This window comes from Trichosurus vulpecula, chromosome 1 (genome assembly GCF_011100635.1).
Source record: "Trichosurus vulpecula isolate mTriVul1 chromosome 1, mTriVul1.pri, whole genome shotgun sequence".
Classification (NCBI taxonomy): domain Eukaryota; kingdom Metazoa; phylum Chordata; class Mammalia; order Diprotodontia; family Phalangeridae; genus Trichosurus; species Trichosurus vulpecula.
In genome coordinates this window covers 548,860,641-548,880,655 of record NC_050573.1, presented here as the reverse complement: position 1 = coordinate 548,880,655, position 20,015 = coordinate 548,860,641, and the positions used below count along the sequence as shown (strand labels likewise).

At 38.3% G+C, this 20,015-nt stretch overlaps 1 protein-coding gene across 1 annotated transcript in view; it reads left to right on the top strand.

Annotated features, from left to right (window-relative positions):
- PRPSAP2 (phosphoribosyl pyrophosphate synthetase associated protein 2) overlaps window positions 1–15,902 on the top strand; it is a 79,112-nt gene extending 63,210 nt beyond the window's left edge. The window contains exons 11-12 of the mRNA XM_036744816.1: window positions 12,221–12,367; window positions 15,163–15,902. Of these exons, the coding sequence (XP_036600711.1) occupies window positions 12,221–12,367; window positions 15,163–15,321 (306 nt within the window). The 3' untranslated portion in view covers window positions 15,322–15,902. The remainder of the gene's footprint in view (window positions 1–12,220; window positions 12,368–15,162) is intronic.
- The last annotated feature ends 4,113 nt before the right edge of the window (window positions 15,903–20,015 follow it).

Here is a 20,015-nt window from a genome sequence, read left to right as displayed (position 1 = left end):
ACAAAGACAAAACCATAATCATACCTGCAGCTCAGGAGAGTTCAGATGGAGAGCAGCAGGGTCATACAGGAATAGCAATAAACAAAATTATTTCTACTGACAAAGTGAGGAAGAGAATAGATGCAAATGGGGAATGGTTTTAATATGTGGCTCTCCATTCCCTTTTGTTAGAGGACAGCACCTGGCACAGTAGCTCTGAATGTGAAACCATGCTACAATATTTGCACTGTGGTCTAAGTACCAGAGCTGCTTAACACTTAAGCAAAGAGCTGCATGGCACCAATAAGAGACTACATGTACTGTCATCCATAAAGGAAGATAGTAGTATAGTTTAGACCAGTGAAATGAGGTTATTTTCTAAATTACCTAATTAGGAGTGAGAAATGAGGTTCAAGGACATAGGGAATTTAACTCTTACCTGTGCCACCCAGCAAGAGGCTGGAGGCAAGAGGCCAGTTATGCCCAATCTCTAGGTTTATTAGCCTTAGAATATATGCATCCTGAGGGGCTGAGCTAGTTTTCAAGCTAGTTTTCACTGGCACACTGTACTTGCCTTTAAAATTTTTAGGAAAATCCCTAAGATGATCCAAGCCCTTAAAGGGGTCTTGAGTTGGGTTTTGAGCAGGTGAGGCCTTGATGAGAAGTGTTAGAAAGGGTAAGAAGGGAAAATTAATGACAGGAAATTCCAGAAATGAATTCATTTTGGCTACATCTTAGGCAAGGTCTATATATGCTAAAAGAATGTAAATTTAAGTGTGTGTGTGTGGGGGGGGGGTGTACACATACATATGCTTACATATGTATATATGTATATGATCTATGTGTATGTACTCTCTACAGTGTAATGTAGAGTGTAACATTCATAGAGAGAGAATTGGAACCAATATGTTAAAAGCTAAGGAGTTCGAATTTTACTTTGTCACCATTGGGGCTCAAAATTAGATCAAGGGAGATGCCTTGTAATAAATGGTTTTACAAAGATTGGCCGTGATCTCATAGCAGTGAGATCAGTTAATCAGTAAGTACCCTGTATTCCTTGCAGTGTGCTAGGAACTGGGGATACTAATACAAAGAATGAATAGATCCCTACTCAAAAGGAACTCAGGAATATAGCCAAGTATGTGCAAGGTGAGAAGGATCTACACTAGTGTCCAAAAAAGGAAATTCAGTACAACTCACTTATTTGATGGGGGAGGGGAAGGGGAAAGTCAAACTGGGAGAAAGACAAAAATAACCCAAGGTTTGAAGCCTGAGTAATTGAGGGGATAATGATAGCAGCAATAAATAGAATTACTTTTGAAACCCACGGGTTATTCTGATAAATGCACTTTGGTGAAAAAAAAATTATTTAACTAAGATCGCCTTTTGATTTTATTTTATAAACTCAAACTGAAGTGAACAGCTATGAAAAATCAATCTGTCACCGCTGAATATTTAGACAATTAGACTGTCACTGTTACTAAACTTAACTTTTCAGTGTAAATTAAACTACTCGAGATCATCTAAACTTGGTTTATAGTGAACAAAAGACAGATCTTTACAACACTGGTATCTGCCATATAACTGAATCATGTATAAAATGTCTCTGAAAACTGCTAACTGCGTTAAGATGAAAAGCTTCCTAATAAATCTTAGCTAATCTTTTACACTTTAATCCATAAACACTTATTAAGTGTCCAGTACTGAAGGGCTCTTGGTGAATTGCTGTGAATACAAAGACAAAAAAAAAGTCCCTGCCCCCAAGGAACTTACATTCTATTGAAGGAAACAACAGATACATAAATAAGATGTATAGCGAAGGTTCGTGCAGAAAGTGGCACTCGAGCACAGTTTGAAGGAAACAAGATTCAAAGAGGTGACGGTAAAGATCAAGTCTGTTCTAAGTGTGGGGTATAATCTGTACAAAAATATGGAGGTGGAAGATAGAGCAACAGAAAGAAAACCAGTTAGGCAGTACCATACAATATGTGAAAGAGAGTCATGCATAAGTGTTAGAAAGGTAGCTAAGGTTCAGGTTGTGGAAGGGTTAAAAGCCAGATGAAAAAACATGTATTTTATGCTAGGAACAATAGGAAGGAAACAAGCATTTATATATATTTTTCCTACTTTTTTATTTTTTACAATTTTTTGGTATTTTATTTTTTACAATTATATGCAAAGATAGCTTTCATTATTCACTTTTACAAGATTTTGAGTTCCAAATTTTTTTTTCTCCTTCCCCCACTCCCCAAGATAGCATGCAATCTGATATAGGCTATATATGTACAGTCATACTAAACATATTTCCACATTAATCATGTTGTAGGCTATATATATACAATCATACTAAACATTTCCACATTAATCATGTTGTAAAAGAAGAATCAGAAGAAAAGGGAAAAACTATGAGAAAGGAAAAAAAGAAAATAGTATGCTTTGATTTGCATTCAGATTCCATAGTTTGTTCTTTGGATGTGGATAGCATTTTCCATCATGAAACACTTGGAATTGTCTTAGATCATTGCCTTGATGAGAAGAGCTAAGTCTATCAAAGTTGGTCATTGCACAGTGTTGCTTTTACTGTGTACAATGTTCTCCTGGTTCTGCTGTCTTCATCCAGCATCAATTCATGTAAGTCTTTCCAGGTTTTTCTGAAATCCTCCTGCTCATTTCCTAAAGAACAATATTATTCCATTACATTCATATACCACAACTTGTTCAGCCATTCCCCAGTTGATAGAAATCCCCTCAATTTCCAATTTTGGCCACCACAAAAAGAGCTACTATAAATATTTTTGTACATGTGGGTCCTTTTCCTTTTTTTATGATCTCTTTGGGAAACAGACTTAGTAGTGGTATCACTGGATCAAAGGGTTTATATTGCTTGATTGTCTTTTGGTCATAGTTCCAAATTGCTCTCCAGAATGGTTAGATCAGAAACAAGCATTTACTAAGTTCCTTCTGTGTGCCATCCTGGGAGGTAGATGCTATTAATTATCCCCATTTTATAGCTGAGGAAACTGATGTAGGCGAAGGTTAAGTGATTTGCCTACAGTCACACAGCAAGTAAGTATGTAAGGCAGGATTTGAGCTTGGGTCTTCTGTCACCATAACCAGTTCTCTCTCCTCTGCATCACCTAGTCATTGGAGTTTATCAAGTAGGGGGAGTGTTCTCACATGGATAGACCTTTTGTTTTTTAAAGGGAAATACTTTATTTATCTGGGACCACCAAGCTTAATAAGTAGTAATAAAATATAACCTTTTGTGGACATCCACATTCATTCCTCAGGCTTGCTCTGCAGTCATACTGAATTCATCTGGTTTCAAATTATAAAATAAGCAAGGTTTAGTTGTTAACTATCCCTCTTTAAAAGTATCTGAAGAGAAACAAGTCAAAATGTGCTTAGATGCAGTTTATTAAAATCATTAATTTCCATGTTTTATATAAGATGAAAAAAAGGATCATTTGCTTTCAGTTAAAGAGAAATTAATAGATTGTCACCAAGACTTAAGGCTGATACCACCAAAAGGTCCAGGTTGGGAAGGTAATATTTGACTATTAAGACTGTATCTTGGTGAAAAATCTCATTGCTTGGTATGTATTCCAAGGAAGTCCAGGCAAAAATGTCCCCTGTATAGCAAAACATTGATAGCACTTTTTTTTATAGTAGCAAAGAAGTAGAAACAAGGTAGATACCCATCATTTGGACAGTGGCTAAGCAAATTATGGTACGTGAATGTAATGGAATAATTTTATGAACACAGAAAAGTATGGCAAGACTTATGAGAATTGATGCAAAGTGAAGTAACACAAGCCAGGAAAACAGTATACACAGTGACTACAGCAATGCAAATGGAAAAAACATCAGCAAAAGAAATGGAAACAGAATGCTGTGAAATTATAATGACCACGCTCCTTATGAATGCACCTCCTTAACTTGAGGTGGACGACTATCAGATTCGGTTGATGTGTTGATAACTTTTGCTGAACTCTTCTCCTTCCCCACTCAACCCTTTTAAATATGTGTCAAAAGAGATGGCTTTCTAGGAGGAGAAGGAAGAATGATAAAGCAATTTTTTTAAAAGAAACTATATATTAAAAATATAGGCACCCTCTTATTTTTTTTGGTTATTTATTTATTCATTATTTTTTAGTTTTCATCATTGATTTTCACAAGAGTTTGAATTACAAAATTTCTTCCCATTTCTGCCCTCCCCACCCCACCCCCCCCACTCCAAGACAGCATATATTCTGATTGCCCCATGTTTCCACAGTCTGGCTAGTAGCTTCTGTGGGGGTGTAAGATCCACCAACAGCCAGCACCCAGAAAGCTGCCAGCATGCTGCAAAAGCACAGGTTCTTTTGATCTGCTTAACTAAGGAAAGCAAGGTTAAAGGGTTGAGAAGCTTACTTTAATTCAGCATACAAATATCATTCACTTAGTTCAGGGGGAAAAGACCAGCACACTGAACTTCAGAACAAATACAAACAAATGCCAAACATCAACAGACCTTGTCTGATTCAAATACCAATACATAGTTACCAGAGTTTAATGAAGTCTCAGCATCCGAGTTACAAGCTGGAGGGCCCTTAGCTACAGCTGCCCGGAGTCTCTGCATCAACACCATCTCGAGTGAGAGCCCTTAAACAAATTACAAACAGACAGACCCAATACAATTCATAGCTACCAACATCTAGGTTCAGCCCAGGAGCTCAGAACAAGGGCTGGCCCAGAGTCACACACACCACCACTGCTGTGGGAAAGAGCTCCTGCACAAATGGCCCTGTCCTCTCTTCTTATAGGGCTTCAGACATCATCCAATGTCATCTGAATGACCAGAACTTAGGCTGCTATGATTGGCTCCAGTTAGCCCCTCCCCTTAGTTCCCTGGGAGGTTCACATCCACATAGGTTAGGTTAACACCTAATAGGGGTTAGAGCCTGGGGCTTAGCACTTAGTAAGACTCAAGACAGGCATGGCTCTGGAGTTAGCACCTCCCCTTAGCCAGCCCCACCTTGGGCCCCACCCCAGTCACCAATCCACACCCACATAGGTTCCACAGTAATAGGGGTTTGGGCCTGGGGCTTAGTACCTAGTAAGGCTCATTGAAATACACTGAATTACAAAGGCCAAACTCTTCAAGGGCACTTGGTCAACTAAGTGCTAAGGAGCCCATTTTGCTTAGCAACACACCCCATTCCGCAGTCAGCCCTCCCTTCTGTCACCCCACTCCCCCCATCCCCTTTTCCCTTACTTTCTTGTAGGGCAAGATGGATTTCTATGCCCCATTGCCTGTATATCTTATTTTCTAGTTGCATGCAGAAACAACTTTTTTTTTTTGAACATCTGCTTTTAAAACTTTTGAGTTCCAAATTTTCTCCCCTCTTCCCACCACACCCCCCCTCCCTAAGAAGGCAAGCAATTCAGCATAGGCCACATGTGTATCATTATGTAAAACCCTTCCACAATACTCATGTTGTGAAAGACTAACTATTTTGCTGCTTCCTCTCCTACCCCCTTTATTCAATTTTCTCCCTTGACCCTGTCCCTTTTCGAAAGTGTTTGCTTTTGATTACCTCCTCCCCTATCTGCCCTCACTTCTATTGTCAACCCCTTTTTTATCTCCTTCCTCCTTCTTTCCTGTGGGGTAAGATACTCAGTTGAGTGTGTATGTTATTCCCTCCTCGGGTCAAATCCAGTGAGAGCAAGATTCACTCATTCCCCCTCCCCTGCCCCCTCTTCCCTTCCAACAGAACTGCTTTTTCTAGCCACTTTTATGCGAGATGATTTACCCCATTCTATTTCTCCCTCTCTCAATATATTCCTCTCTCATCCCTTAATTTGATTTTTTTTTTTAGATATCATTCCTTCATATTCAACTCACCCTGTAAGTCCCTTATGATTTCTCTTTCTTGTTTACCTTTTCATGCTTCTCTTGATTCTTGTCTTTGAAAGCCAGATTTTCTGTTCAGGTCTGGTCTTTTCACTGAGAAAGCTTGAAAGTCCTCTATTTTATTGAAAGTCCATATTTTGCCTTGGAGCATGATGCTCATTTTTGCTGGGTAGGTGATTCTTGGTTTTAATCCTAGCTCCATTGACCTCTGGAGTATCATATTCCAAGCCCTTTGATCCCTTAATGTAGAAGCTGCTAGATCTTGTGTTATCCTAATTGTGTTTCCACAATACTCAAATTGTTTCTTTCTGGCTGCTTGCAGTATTTTCTCCTTGATCTGGGAGCTCTGGAATTTGGCAACAATATTCCTAGGAGTTTTCTTTTGGGGATCTTTTTCAGGAGGTGATCTGTGGATCTTTCAATTTCTATTTTACCCTCTGGCTCTGGGATATCAGGGCAGTTCTCCTTGATAATTTCTTGAAAGATGATATCTAGGCTCTTTTTTTGATCATGACTTTCAGGTAGTCCAATAATTTTTAAATGATCTCTCCTGGATCTATTTTCCAGGTCAGTGGTTTTTCCAATGAGATATTTCACATTGTCTTCCATTTTTTCATTCCTTTGGTTCTGTTTTATAATATCTTGATTTCTCATCAAGTCACTAGCTTCCACTTGCTCCAGTCTAATTTTTAAGGTGGTATTTTTTTCAGTGGTCTTTTGGACCTCCTTTTCCATTTGTCTAATTCTGCCTTTCAAGGCATTCTTCTCCTCATTGGCTTTTTGGAGCTCTTTTGCCATTTGAGTTAGTCTATTTTTTAAGGTGTTATTTTCTTCAGTATTTTTTTGGGTCTCCTTTAGCAAGTCATTGACTTGTTTTTCATGGTTTTCTTGCATCACTCTCATTTCTCTTCCCAATTTTTCTTCTACTTCTCTAGCTTGCTTTTCCAAATCCTTTTTGAGCTCTTCCATGGCCTGAGACCCGTTCATGTTTTTCTTGGAGGCTTTTGATGTAGGCTCTTTGATTTTGTTGACTTCTTTGGGATGTATGTTTAGATCTTCTTTGTCACCAAAGAAAGATTCCAAAGTCTGAGTCTGAATCTGAGTCTGTTTTTGCTGCCTGGCCATATTCCCAGCCAACTCCTTGACCCTTGAGTTTTTTGTTGGGGTATGACTCCTTGTAGAGGAGAGAGTACTTTGTCCCAAGCTTGAGGGGCTGCACTGTTGTTTTCAGAGCTTTTTCTACACAGCAAGCTCTGCCACACCAGTGCTCCTCCTCCCCCAAGAACCACCAACCCAGACTGCAACTCAGATCTGAGCAGGCTCTGCACTCTTGCTTGGATCCATCACTTAATTCCTCCCACCAGGTGGGCCTGGGGCCAGAAGCAACTGCAGCTGTAGTTCTGTAGCTGCACCACCTCTACTGCCCCCAGGTCAGTGGCTGAACTGGCAACTCCTTTCACTCTGTCCCCGCAGTTTTGTCCCACTAACCTGCTCTGTTGTCTTTGGTGTTTGTGGGTTGAGAAGTCTGGTAACTGCCACAGCTCACTGATTCAGGGTGCTAGGGCCTGTTTTGCCCGGTTCCTGGTCTGGTTGGTCCGGGCACAGCCCACACTGCGCTGTGCTCCACTCCCAGCTCCATGCCATAGACCTTACCCAGCCACCATCCAGGCTGTGTTTGGCTGGAGCCCTGCTTCCCTGTGCTATTTCATGGGTTCTGCAGTTATAGAATTTGTTCAGAGCCATTTTTATAGGTGTTTGGAGGGTCTTGGGGGAGAGCTTTAGGCGAGTCCCTGCTGTCTGGTGGCCCTCTTGGCTCTGCCCCCTGGCACTTTTTATTTTTATATCCGTGTTCCATCCATGCTGCCTTTAGCCCTTTCTGTGCTGTATATCTGAATCTTCAGACTTAATCTTTGGCAGGTCTGCTGCTGAGGCAAGGAAATTTTATTTGGTGCAGAGCTTGTCTCCCAGCATTATCATAAAGCCATTTTCTTTTCTCATGCACACAGGCTGTCCAGGATTCAGCCATACCACTGCATTATTCCGGTCCACCAAAGCAGAAAGCCATCAAATTGTATTGTATTCTCTACTATATTATATTATTTTCCCTTTTTCCCACAAAAATAACATGAAACAATTTGTCAGCAGCTGGGCAAACTGTTATCTTTGGCATTATTCTTATCTGCTAGTTAAGTAACCTTTTTTTTTCTTTTTAAAAGGAAATAAGACTGGTTTGTAGTGACCTATTCATGATGTAATCACTGTTTTGTTTTCTAGATTTCTTTAATTTGCTCCAGAATTTTCCTAGAAATTAAAGGTGGTTTCGAGGTGGCAGGCATAATTTCTCATTTTTATCCCCTTTGGGGGCAGTGGGGTGGCATGTTTTTCATCTTTCATATGTGATTGACAGTGGTTCATGTCCCCTCTGCCAGTTATTTTCAGTACCTGAGGATGTTGTTAATTTGGGCCTGGTGACTTGAATTCATCAAGGACAACCAGGCCCCTATTATATGCATTTTTGTTCTTTTATTTCCAATGTGAAGGTCATTCTCCTTAGCAGAGAAAACAGAAGCAAAATAACATTAAATTAGCTTCTTTCTGATCTCATTTTTTGTCCTATCCAACTTAAGAGACAGTCATATCCTTTCTTTTATCACCTTCTTTACCCCAATATAGCATTAAAAAAAAAAGAAACCAAATAACCACCCTTTTTGTTATCCTGAGCTTCCTTTGCTTTTGTGGGGTTTTTCTGAGCTTTCAGCTATCCTGACACTGTTTTTACAGGACCACATTCATATTCGTCCTGGTTACCTGCTCTTGTTTCCATCTTATCTACATCTTTTTAGAAATCTTTGTTGTTGTTACATACATATCGGTCTCTTCAGATAAGTCCCCCTTTTCATCCTGCTGGAATTGTTTCCCGTTGAATTTTAGATTTTTTTTCTTGAGAATTTCCCATTTCTCCTGGGCTCTGTCTTCACAAATAGAATTTTAGTCCAGAGGATCCTGCCTACCCTTGAATTACGATGTGTAGTTCCTCTTACTTGTTGCGTAAACTTTGGACATTTATAGACATTTCGAAGCATTGTGTTGCGTCACTCATTCCTTTTTTGCATTTTGTCTCCTGTGAACTTCTCAGCTACTCCTCTTCTTTATTGTGGATACTTTAAGACATATAGTTTGGCGAAGATGTGTATGTATATGATAGTTTTCCCATCCTTTTTATTTTAAACCTCAGTTGATAAAGGTTTTAATACAACCAACAAATATATTCTTGCCAACTCTTCTTAGGTATACTGTATTCCCTGGCTAGGAATATGTCATTCTCATACTTTCTATTACCCTCCCCTTGAAACTGGGACAGAACTTCCATCTGGCCAGGCCCAGATTTTTCCTCTGCTGGATAATGGGAATGCAATAATCCAAGATTATGATTATCACTGGTCTAGCTTTGGTGGTAGTTGTTGTTTTTAAGGAAGAATAAACAGCTAGCCTGTGTGTGTGTGTGTGTGTGTGTGTGTGTGTGTGTGTGTGTGTGAAAAAGATGCCGTTTTCTCCACATTATTCTTGTAGGAAGTTGTTGTTTTAGAGACATTTTTGGAAGGTAATATGGTACAGTGGGAAAAAAGCTCAGATTTTAGTTAGAAGACCTGAGCTTACGCTATGTAATCTTTTTTTTTTATAGGAGTTTATATTTAATTTATTTAACATATTTAGTTTTCAGCATTGATTTTCACAAGAGTTTGGATTACAAATTTTCTCCCCATTTCTACCCTCCCCCCCACTCCAAGATGGTGTATATTCTGGTTGCCCTGTTCCCCAGTCAGCCCTCCCTTCTGTCACCCCACTCCCCTCCCATCCCCTTTTCCCTTCCTTTCTTGTAGGGCAAGATAAATTTTTACGCCCCATTGCCTGTGTATCTTATTTTCTTGTTGCATGCAAAAACATTTTTGTTTGTTTTTGAACATGTGTTTTTAAAACTTTGAGTTCCAAATTCTCTCACCTCTTCCCTTCCCACCCACCCTCCCTAAGAAGTCAAGCAATTCAACATAGGCCACATGTGTATCATTATGTATAACCCTTCCACAATACTCATGTTGTGAAAGACTAACTATATTTTGCTCCTTCCCAACCCATCCCCCTTTATTGAATTTTCTCCCTTGACCCTGTCCCCTTTTGAAAGTGTTTGTTTTTGACTACCTCCACCCCCATCTGCCCTCCCCTCCATCATCCCCCCATTTTTTTTTATCTTCTTCCCTCTTCTTTCCTGTGCGGTAAGATTCCCAATTGGGTATGTATGGTATTCCCTCCTTAGGCCAAATCTGATGAGAGCAATGTTCACTCATTCCCCCCTCATCCTCCCTCTCCCCTCCTCCCACAGAACTGCTTCTTCTTGCCACCTTTATGGGAGATAATCCATCCCATTCTATCTCTCCTTATCTCCCTCTCTCAGTATGTTCCTCTCTCATCCCTTAATTTGATTTTATTTCTTTTAGATATCTTCCCTTCATCTTCAACTCACCCTGTGTCCTCTCTCTCTCTCTCTCTCCACATATATATATATATATATATATATATATATATATATACTATATATACACACACACACATAGATATATACATACATACACATTCACCCATATATATATACATAAACATATATCTATGCATATTCCCTTCAGCTACCCTAATACTGAGGTCTCATGAATCATACCCATCATCTTTCCATGTAGGAATGTCAACAAAACAGTTCACCTTTAGTAAGTCCCTTGCAACTTCTTTTTCTTGTTCTTTTTCTTGATTACATTTTCATGCTTCTCTTGATTCTTGTGTTTGAAAGTCAAATTTTCTATTCAGTTCTGGTCTTTTCACTGAGAAAGCTTGAAAGTCCTCTATTTTATTGAAAGTCCATATTTTGCCTTGGAGCATGATACTCAGTTTTGCTGGGTAGGTGATTCTAGGTTTTAATCCTAGTTCCATTGACCTCCGTAAGCTATGTAATCTTAAGCAAGTCACCTAATCTCCCTGAGACTCATCAATAAAGTAATAACAGGAGTAGGTGACATGTACTTATTGCTTTGAGATTTGCAAAACGATTTATATACTTTATCTCATTTGAGCCTGACAACAAACCTATATGAGTGGTGCTGTTACTCTCATTTTACATCTGAGGATTCTGCGATTCAGAGAGGTTAGGTGACTTGACCATGGTCATCCAACTAGTGAGTGTTGGAGTCAGGATTAAACCCTAGGTCTCACCTGACTTCCAAATTCAAATTCCCTTTTCATTCTACCATGTGTTCTCTGGACAGACATGAAAATACAAGTACTGTTTACCTGACAGAGTTGTTGTGAGGAAGGCATTTTCATAAATTTTTAAGCAATAATTTTAAGTTTACTGATCAAAATATGTGATTTTTCTAATAATTTCTAATACTTATTTATAATTTCTAATGCAGAACATGCATTCATATAGCTCTGATTTTGCTAGTATTATGCTATCCAACAGACCCAATGATGAGGTCTGAAAAATTTAAGTTTTGCTTTGTCATTGTTACCAAAAGAAAGATTTTATATAAACCAATGATACTTCTTTTTTGAAATCTCAAGATACTTTAACTCTAAAACAAATACTTTTAAAAATAAATGAGTTTTAAAATAAAATGCTATAACATGAACATAACACGATTTCAAAATTTAACTTCATTGTTTTATAATCTCCTTCAAGATTTTCTACACAGTTGTCTAGGTTCCATGTGCTCAGACTAGTCTTTGTATATAGGTGTTCGATAAAAAAATACATAGTGCAATGATTTGAGTAAAGTTCAAAGTGATTGGCTTTTTGGTTCCTTCTTTTAATTCTTCCTGTCTTTAGACCTTTAGAAATTCTCCTTTACTTGCTGTCTGGGTATTTAGCTCGATCCCCAGTTATTATGATACCTCTGGTCTAGTATGCTAAATATAACTGAATTAATTCTAGTTTATTAATTTTTTTTCCTTTGAGTTACCGAATACTGATTCACTGTTCTGTCTTTGTCAGACAAAGTAAAGGTCTGGTGAAGTTGTCTTTGAATTATATCTCTTATATAAATCGTATTTGGTACTTCAAATAAACCTGCCATGTTACTAAACCAAAGTAGTACTTGTTTGTTCATGTTAAGTATTGTTACTTTATTATATTGCAAATATCTCATTTTAAAATTGGGTTGTAGACTCCTGTGGATACTGTCTAGATGTTGCAGAATATTTTGTTGCCTTACAATAATTGTAAAACAAGTTATTTCCAAATTGTTTCTCAGATTCCATCTCAGAGAAAGTACTATTTTTGTTTTATCTGTAATTTCACAGGACGACATTATTGACGACGTTGACAGCTTTCTCGCAGCAGCAGAAACGCTGAAGGAAAGAGGAGCTTACAAAATCTTTGTGATGGCAACCCATGGTCTCCTATCTTCAGATGCTCCCCGATTAATAGAAGAATCTGCTATTGATGAGGTAACTGCTTTACACAATTAGGATAGCATTCCAGCGCTTTGTTAAAGCTAAGTCTCAACTGAGGTGATGTGGGAAAGTTTGTATTATCCTATACTTATGTTCCCTTTTAAGAATTGAAAAGACTTATTTTTGGTGAAAGTAGTTACCTTCCCTTGGTCTATCATGCTTATTCTACAAAACTATAAGAAGAGAAACAATAGTGATGGGGTAGAAGAATCCTAACAGTCTCTCACTTATCTAGTACCCTTGTTCAGCATGGGACTGAGAAGCAGAAGGACATTTTTTAAAAAGGCCTGAGCAGCTAAACTACATGTCACAGAACAAACCTTCTGCATTTGAAAGACCCAGTGGAGAGAGCTTCTACAAGAGGCACTTGGGCCCTTCCACAGATAGTTACCTGAATGTTTGATACTCTAACAAGTTTGATTATCTGGTTTCCTAACCCACAGCAAATTACTAGCAGTAGTTAAGGAAGGGATACTGTTCTGAAATGTGGTTTGTAATTGTGCTGTACATCTAAAATGATCTCACATTTTGACTAAATATCCCATTGCTAGCATAAACCTAAGTTAGAAACAGAAGAGTCCCACGTGCACCAGAATAGACATGGCATTTCTTTAGAACTAGAAACAAAGCAGATGCCTGCCACAGATTGTTGGTACATCGATACAGTAAGACTATTACTATGTTGTGATGAATGGGAAGGATTCATAGAAACATGACATTATGTGAATTGATGCAAACTAAAACAAATAAGCAGCAAAAAAACATAAACAGAGACTACATGAATATGAATGGAAAGAACAAAAACAACAGAACTAAATCTCATTTATTTATAATCACTAAGCTTCTCTGAAAAGAAGAGCTGAGAAACATTGGAAAAGTTGGGGACTGAGGATATGGAAAAGTGCATATTGATAGGTTAGTTTTGCTATACTGCTTTCCTTTGTTTCTCTTTAAAAATTTTTTTTAAGTAAGGAATGGTTCTCTGGATAGGGGAGGAAAGAGAGATATTTGTAAACAAGGTTGAGGCGAGAACATACGAGGAATAGCAAGTAGGCTTGTTTGGCTAGAACATACTGTGTGAGATGGGAAGTAATGTGTAATCTACGTGGAAAGATAAACTGAAGCCAGAGTGGGACAAACTTTTACATGCCAAGCAGAGTTTATAGCTTATCCTAAAGGCGACAGGGAGCCACTAAAGCTTCTTTAGCATGCTTAGACCTTTGGTTTCAGAATATTGGCAACTCTGTGGAGAATAGAATAAATAGGTGAGGAGAACAAATAGATGAAGGAAAGACAATTGGGAGGCTACTCAAAGTAGTTCTGGTTGAGAGAGAGGTGATGAGGGCCTGAACTATAGTGGTTGTGGTTGAATGGAGGAATGGGAATGAATGTTACATACTGAGGTAGAAGAATAGATTAGTCAACTGATAATATATGGGGTTCAGTGAGAGTAGTGGATTGTGGATGACTTCTGGTTTGTAAGGCAAGGTGACTGGAAGAATGATGGTTCCCTTATCAGAAATAAGGAGGTTGAGAAAAGAAGAAAATTTGGGGCAAAAGATAAGCTTTATTTGTGGCATGTTGATTTTAAGATGACTATGGTACCCCCAGATAGAGATGTCCATGAGGCAGCCAGAGATGTCGGACCAAGTGGCTTAAGGGTGAAATAAATTTACTTGTCATCTGTGTGTAATAATATTTTAAATTCATGAGAGCTGATGAAATCACTGACAAAGTAGAGAGAGAAAAAGCCAGGACCCAAGACCTATCTCTGAGGTATATGCTACATTGTGGGCAGGACATCCATGAAGATCCTACATAGTAGACCAAGAAAGATCAGTCTGATAGGAAGACAAAAGCATTGTCAAGAACACCCATGAAGGAGAGTATCAAAAAGGGGTTACGGTCAACATTGTCAAAAGCAGCAGAGAGGTCAAGAAGGATGAAAAAAGCACATTAGATTTAACAAGAAAGATTTATGTCCTTAGAAAGAACAACGTTATTCTACAGAATCCAGATGACAAGGGTTTGAGAAGTGAGTGGTTGGTAAGAAAGTGGAAGCAGCAAATGTTTTCACCTTTTTCTAGAACAAAATTCTATACCTACAGGCTTCCACCTCTCTACTGAGAGGAGGGAAGTATGCTTCACAGAACTGATAACGTCTTATGGAAACAAGATTAGTCATTGCATTCAGTCTGTCTTTTGTTGCCTTTTGATGGTGGTTTCTTTTATGTTATTGTAGTCATCGTGTGTATTGTTTTCCTGTTTCTCCCTTCTTCTCTGGATTAGTTCATGTAATTTTTGTCAAAGTTTTTCAGAATTCTTCATATTTTTTACAGTGTAATAAATCACTTTTTATATGTCACAATTTATTTTGCTATTTCTTAATTAATGGGCACATACTTTATTTCCAGTTTTTTGCTACCACAAAAAGTGCTGAAGTCTGGAACTTTAAGCTTTAGTTGTTGGGAAAATTCAGTTTTCACAGTCAAATATTCTCAGTACTACCTATGGGATGGGGATGGGGGGAGATTCTTTTTCTTTTGCCACTAGAGATTCTAGTTGTGCCTATTCAGTGTGTGTCTTAGCTGTTGGGGTAAAAAAAAGATGTGTATGCCTCCTAGGTAAAATTTTAATGAAAATATTCTGGAACTGCTTGTTCAGTGGCTGCAAACTTGACAAAAATATAAATAGGCCATTACTAGAAGATGCTGGTACACTGCCACCAAGACTCAAGAGCAAATTAAGTAATTTTCTCAGCCTCGTATTTGGTTTATTTCTCTTGGCAGGTGGTGGTTACCAACACAATTCCACATGAAATACAGAAACTCCAGTGCCCCAAAATTAAGACCGTGGATATCAGCATGATCCTTTCTGAAGCCATTCGCCGAATTCACAATGGAGAATCCATGTCTTACCTGTTTAGAAACATAGGCTTGGATGACTGAGGTTGTTTTGTTTTTGTTTTTTTCATTTAAGCTAACAAGGGCCAAACTGGAAATACATAGAACATGTACTGTGAAATATCATGCTTGATCTTAAATATTTCAAAGGAAACTTTTTTGGAGAGTAGAAAGGTTTATGGTTTTTTTCTCACCCTTTTTTTCCCTTGATTTCTTAATCTATAAGGATAGACCACATTTTTAAGAGTTAGGTGGGGTGCGGGTGGGGGGGTTCATATGTAATTTTTTTTAAAAAAGCACATTCCCAACTTCCGTATGTTTAAGAACAGAAGGAAAAAAAAAAGATCCAGTTGTTTTAGTTTAGCTTACTATTTAAAAAAAAATATTTTAAGCTCATAAACCACCCTTTTTCCAAAGTTGCTTGATTCAGATGATTTAAGGTGTTAATAAAATGAATTAATCTGTGTGATATTTGATCTTTAAAAACCAAAAGGTTTTATTGTTGTGCACAGTGACATTTTGTAGAAATGCTTTTATAGAAAAGCATATGAAATATGCACCTGTATTTATTTTCTGCAACAAAAAGAAATAAAGAATATGTTGTGTGAGTTTTTTCTAAACTTTTATTGAATTGTACCATTGGTTTGCTTTTTAAGATATAGCTCTCCAGTTATATTAATGACAAGTTGTATTTTTATAGTTCTTCAGGGTTTACAAAGCACTTTGCTCACAACAGCCTTCTGAAGCAGGCACTGCAAATATTATCTCCGCCCCCCCCCTTTTTTTTTCCAGAAAAGGAAACTGAGATTCAAAGGTTGCAACCCCATAGTCATGCCAGTAGTAAGTATTGTAGCTAGTGTAAAGACTTGGGTCTCTTAACCCTAGCTTCTAGCCATGTTTCCACCTTATCATGTTGCAGCAGTAAAACATCAAATAAGTGTTTTCTGCATTCTTCTTTTATGGCAACAAAAAAAAATCTGAGGCTTTCTGAAACTACTTTTGCTATATCAAATAGATTTAATAATAGGTTTTTCTTTTCTTCATTCTCTGCAGGTTTCTATTTCTTTCTAGAATCCGGGAGTGTTAGCACTTGAAGGATCTTAGCAATCATCATTTAACAGTTGAGGAAACTGAGGTCCAGAGTGGAGGAAGTTAAGAAATGGAAAACAAGATGCCTCAGACCTTATCTTTCCTATAAAGTCATTTCTAAGACTAAAAAAATTAATAGGAAAAATACTCTTTGATTAATTAAATATTGTTTCAAAGTAGTCCAGCAGCAACATTTTTATGTTTGTAACCACAAACTAATTTATTTGAAAATTAGAAATAAGTTACTTAAAACTGAATCTTTCAGTTTCTGTTCTTTCCTCCAAATTTACACTTTCTTTGCTTTTATTCTATTTTCAGTTCATTTCCTGGAGAATTTAATTAGAATTGATAAGAGTCTTAAAATTTAGTTGTCACATCATTTTCCTCTCAAACTCACAGGCATTCCTGCTTGATTCCATTCAGACCTCTGTTTAAAAAACTACCAAATTTTCTTGGCTTTGGTGCTCCATTCCACGGGACTCCAGTAGACCTAACCTGTTTTCATTTTCTCTGACTGCCCTTTTTTGTTCGTTCCCTTTTTAAAAAATAATGTAAATTTTATTTAATTTTAAAATCGGGAGAAATCTGCCTTCTGTTCACTCCTTCCACTGCCAGGTGTTGTTTTTTTTTTTGTTTGTTTTGGTTTTTTTTTGGCCAGGTTTTTGAGGTATGGATTTTTCCCCGAATCCATTAGATCCGTTTTTTGTGATTGCCTCCAATTTTATGTTTTGTATATACACAGTTTTTGCATATTGTTTCTCCCTTTGCAATCCTGAGATTTTTGAGGGCAGGACCAACCATCGTTTTGCCTTTCTTCGTATCACCAGTGCTTAGCACAGCACCTGGCACTTAAATGCTTGTTGACTGACTGGCTCCTGCCAGTCTCTTGGAAAGTGGCCTTGAAAGTAGGTTGTTCATTGGCACTCATGATGCTTTTGTCCAGACAGGCAGTTCTGGCACCTTTTCTTTCTCTGCCAAGTCAAAAATCTATTGTGAGGATTAAAGACATATATGAATCAAAAATCTACTGTGTGAAGATTAAAGGCAGATGTATGTGATCAACTGTGTGATCCAGGAGGTGTAAACAGGGAATATTTTAGTATCAGGAAAAAGAAATTATAGGAGAGACTCAAGACTGGCACTTCTAATCTTGATGCTCCTTTCTGGTAGTGTGTTCCAAATGAGTCCCGTTGTTTTCAGATGCACATTTAATTTGGATGGGTTCCCACAAGGTAGCTTGTGGAGAAAACATGATGCCAGTGGGGAAGGGAATGAACTTTTATGTAGTACCTACTGTAGTGCCAGACACTGCGCCAAGCACTTTATAAGTATCTCATTTGATCCTCACAACAACCCTTCGAAGTGCATGCTGCTATTACCACCATTTTTCAGTGAAAGAAACTAGGCAAATAAAAGGTGTGACTTGCCCAGGGCCACACAGCTAGTAAGTGTCTGAGACCATATTTGAACTCGGGTCTTCCTGACTCTAGGCCCAGCTCTCTATATGAAAGTGGAAGAGCTGAAAAACTTTATAAACTGAACATAAAGATAATAATAACTTGTAGAATTGTAACTAGGAATTTTTATGCCTGAGGCAAGTACCACAAACCCTGTGTGGGGTAAGTAGAATGAAACTCGAGTTGAAAAGGGCAAGTGGGACACTTTTTGTGGGAGAAAAGACTGAGGCAGCTGCTAGGGAGGCTACCAAGAGCAGGGGAGAGTGGTTATATTTATGAAAGGAAGTAGCTCCACACAGCCTGTTATTTGGTAGCTTATTATTTTAACTGATCTAGCTAACTGGGTGCTAAAGTCTGCTGTTTCTGTTTTGTCAAATATGGTCAGTGCTGAAACTTTGGCGCCCCAGATAAATTCCTAGTTATCTTGCCCTAGATAGAGTTCTGAGAATTTGTAAGAAATAATGAAAGCAAATGATTAATTGTGAAGCACTTGAGAAACATAAATGGTAAATTAACTTGTTCGAGTATTCCCCTTTTATACTTAAAGTTTAAGGTCATTGGGGTAAGGACAGAGACATTGAACTCATCCCCAGGGTATTGAGTGCTTTAGTATCTTTTCCCCAGTTGCTCATTTGCACACCAGAGAGAAATATTTTGAAAAATGTACTGGAAGGTGTCTATAAGTTGGAATTCTTCTTCTCCAGGTGGGAAATTAGAAACATTGCAGTCAAGGCCCTAAAAGAACAGAGCTGGAAAGGCTTCTGCCAATTCTACACTAAGAGTCTTTGCCTTTGCTGAAAGAGCACATTAATACCAAGCTGAAATTTGTAACTATACCCCCAAGCTCTCAAACTGTGCATATACCCAGCAATACCGCTACTAGGTCCAATGACAAAGACTTGGACATCGAGGGAGCATCCTTCAGTTGGGGAATGGCTGAACAAATTGTGTTACAAGTATGTGATGGGATGAAGGGGATGGTTTCAGAGAAACCTGAGAAGACTTCTGTGAACTGATACAGAATAAAGTAAGCAGAACCAGGAAGATAATTTAAACAACAGCAATATTGTAAACATAGACAAGTTTAAAAGACTTAGGAACTCTGATCAACCCAGTGATCCACCAAAATTTCAGAGGGCTCAAGATAAAACATGCTACCGTATCAACAATCCGGCTAGCAACTGCTGTGGGGGTGTTAAAACCAACAACAACCAGCACACAGAACACTGCAAGAGCCCAGGTCTTTTTGATCTGCTTTACTAAGGAGAGCAATGTTAAGGGGTTAACAATCTTACTTTAATCCAGCATACATATATCATTTACTTAGTTCAGGGGGGAAAACCAGCATCCTGAATTACAGCTGCTCATTACAATGGCTGGCCCAGGTGCCACTCCTGCTGTGGCTCACAGTAGAGAGATGGCCAACCTCTTTGCTTATATAACCTGTTCAGGGCCCTGAGGGCCCCAACCTCACCCAGGCTGGGCTTGGAAAAGTTCCCCACCCCCAGTATCCCATCAGATACAAATCAATGACTCTCAATTGTCTCAGTGCTGAGAAATACATTAAAGGTCAACAGCAAAAAGCCCCACCTTATTTACTGTTACAGCTACCCACCTCCTAGGTAGAGAAAAGTATTCAGTATACAGATTGAGACTTTTTGTAGCCAGTGTGGGAATTTGTTTTGCTTGACTTTAATGAAGGATTTATTCTTGTGTTCTAAAATAGGAGTGTGGGGAGAACTGGAGAAAAGAGACTGCGAATCTGAAAATAAAATTAATTTTTAAAAATGTAACAAGCTGAGTCTGAGTATGGAGGTGGGGTAAACTGCAACTACTCATTGAAGACAATCTTAAGGAGTCTAGAAGGTCAACCCATCCAATAGAGACACCATTTCCTGTGACAAACTAGCCCAGCTTAGCAGTAGATCAATACGGCCATAACCAATAATAGCACTCCCATTTTTTTAATGAATTTTTGTCAGGAATCTTGGTGGAGAGAAAAAGATCAAGACCTTTTATTTCCAGAGGTACAAATTCCATTGGCCAAATATGTTCCTTACACGTGCCTATCACTACCACTGTACTTTTAAGTTTGTGTTCACTTTCTTACCCTTCTTCCCCAAAATGTGTATATTTGTGATTTTGGAGAATGAAATCTTTTATAACTATAGTTCTGGCTATGCCATTTGAGTA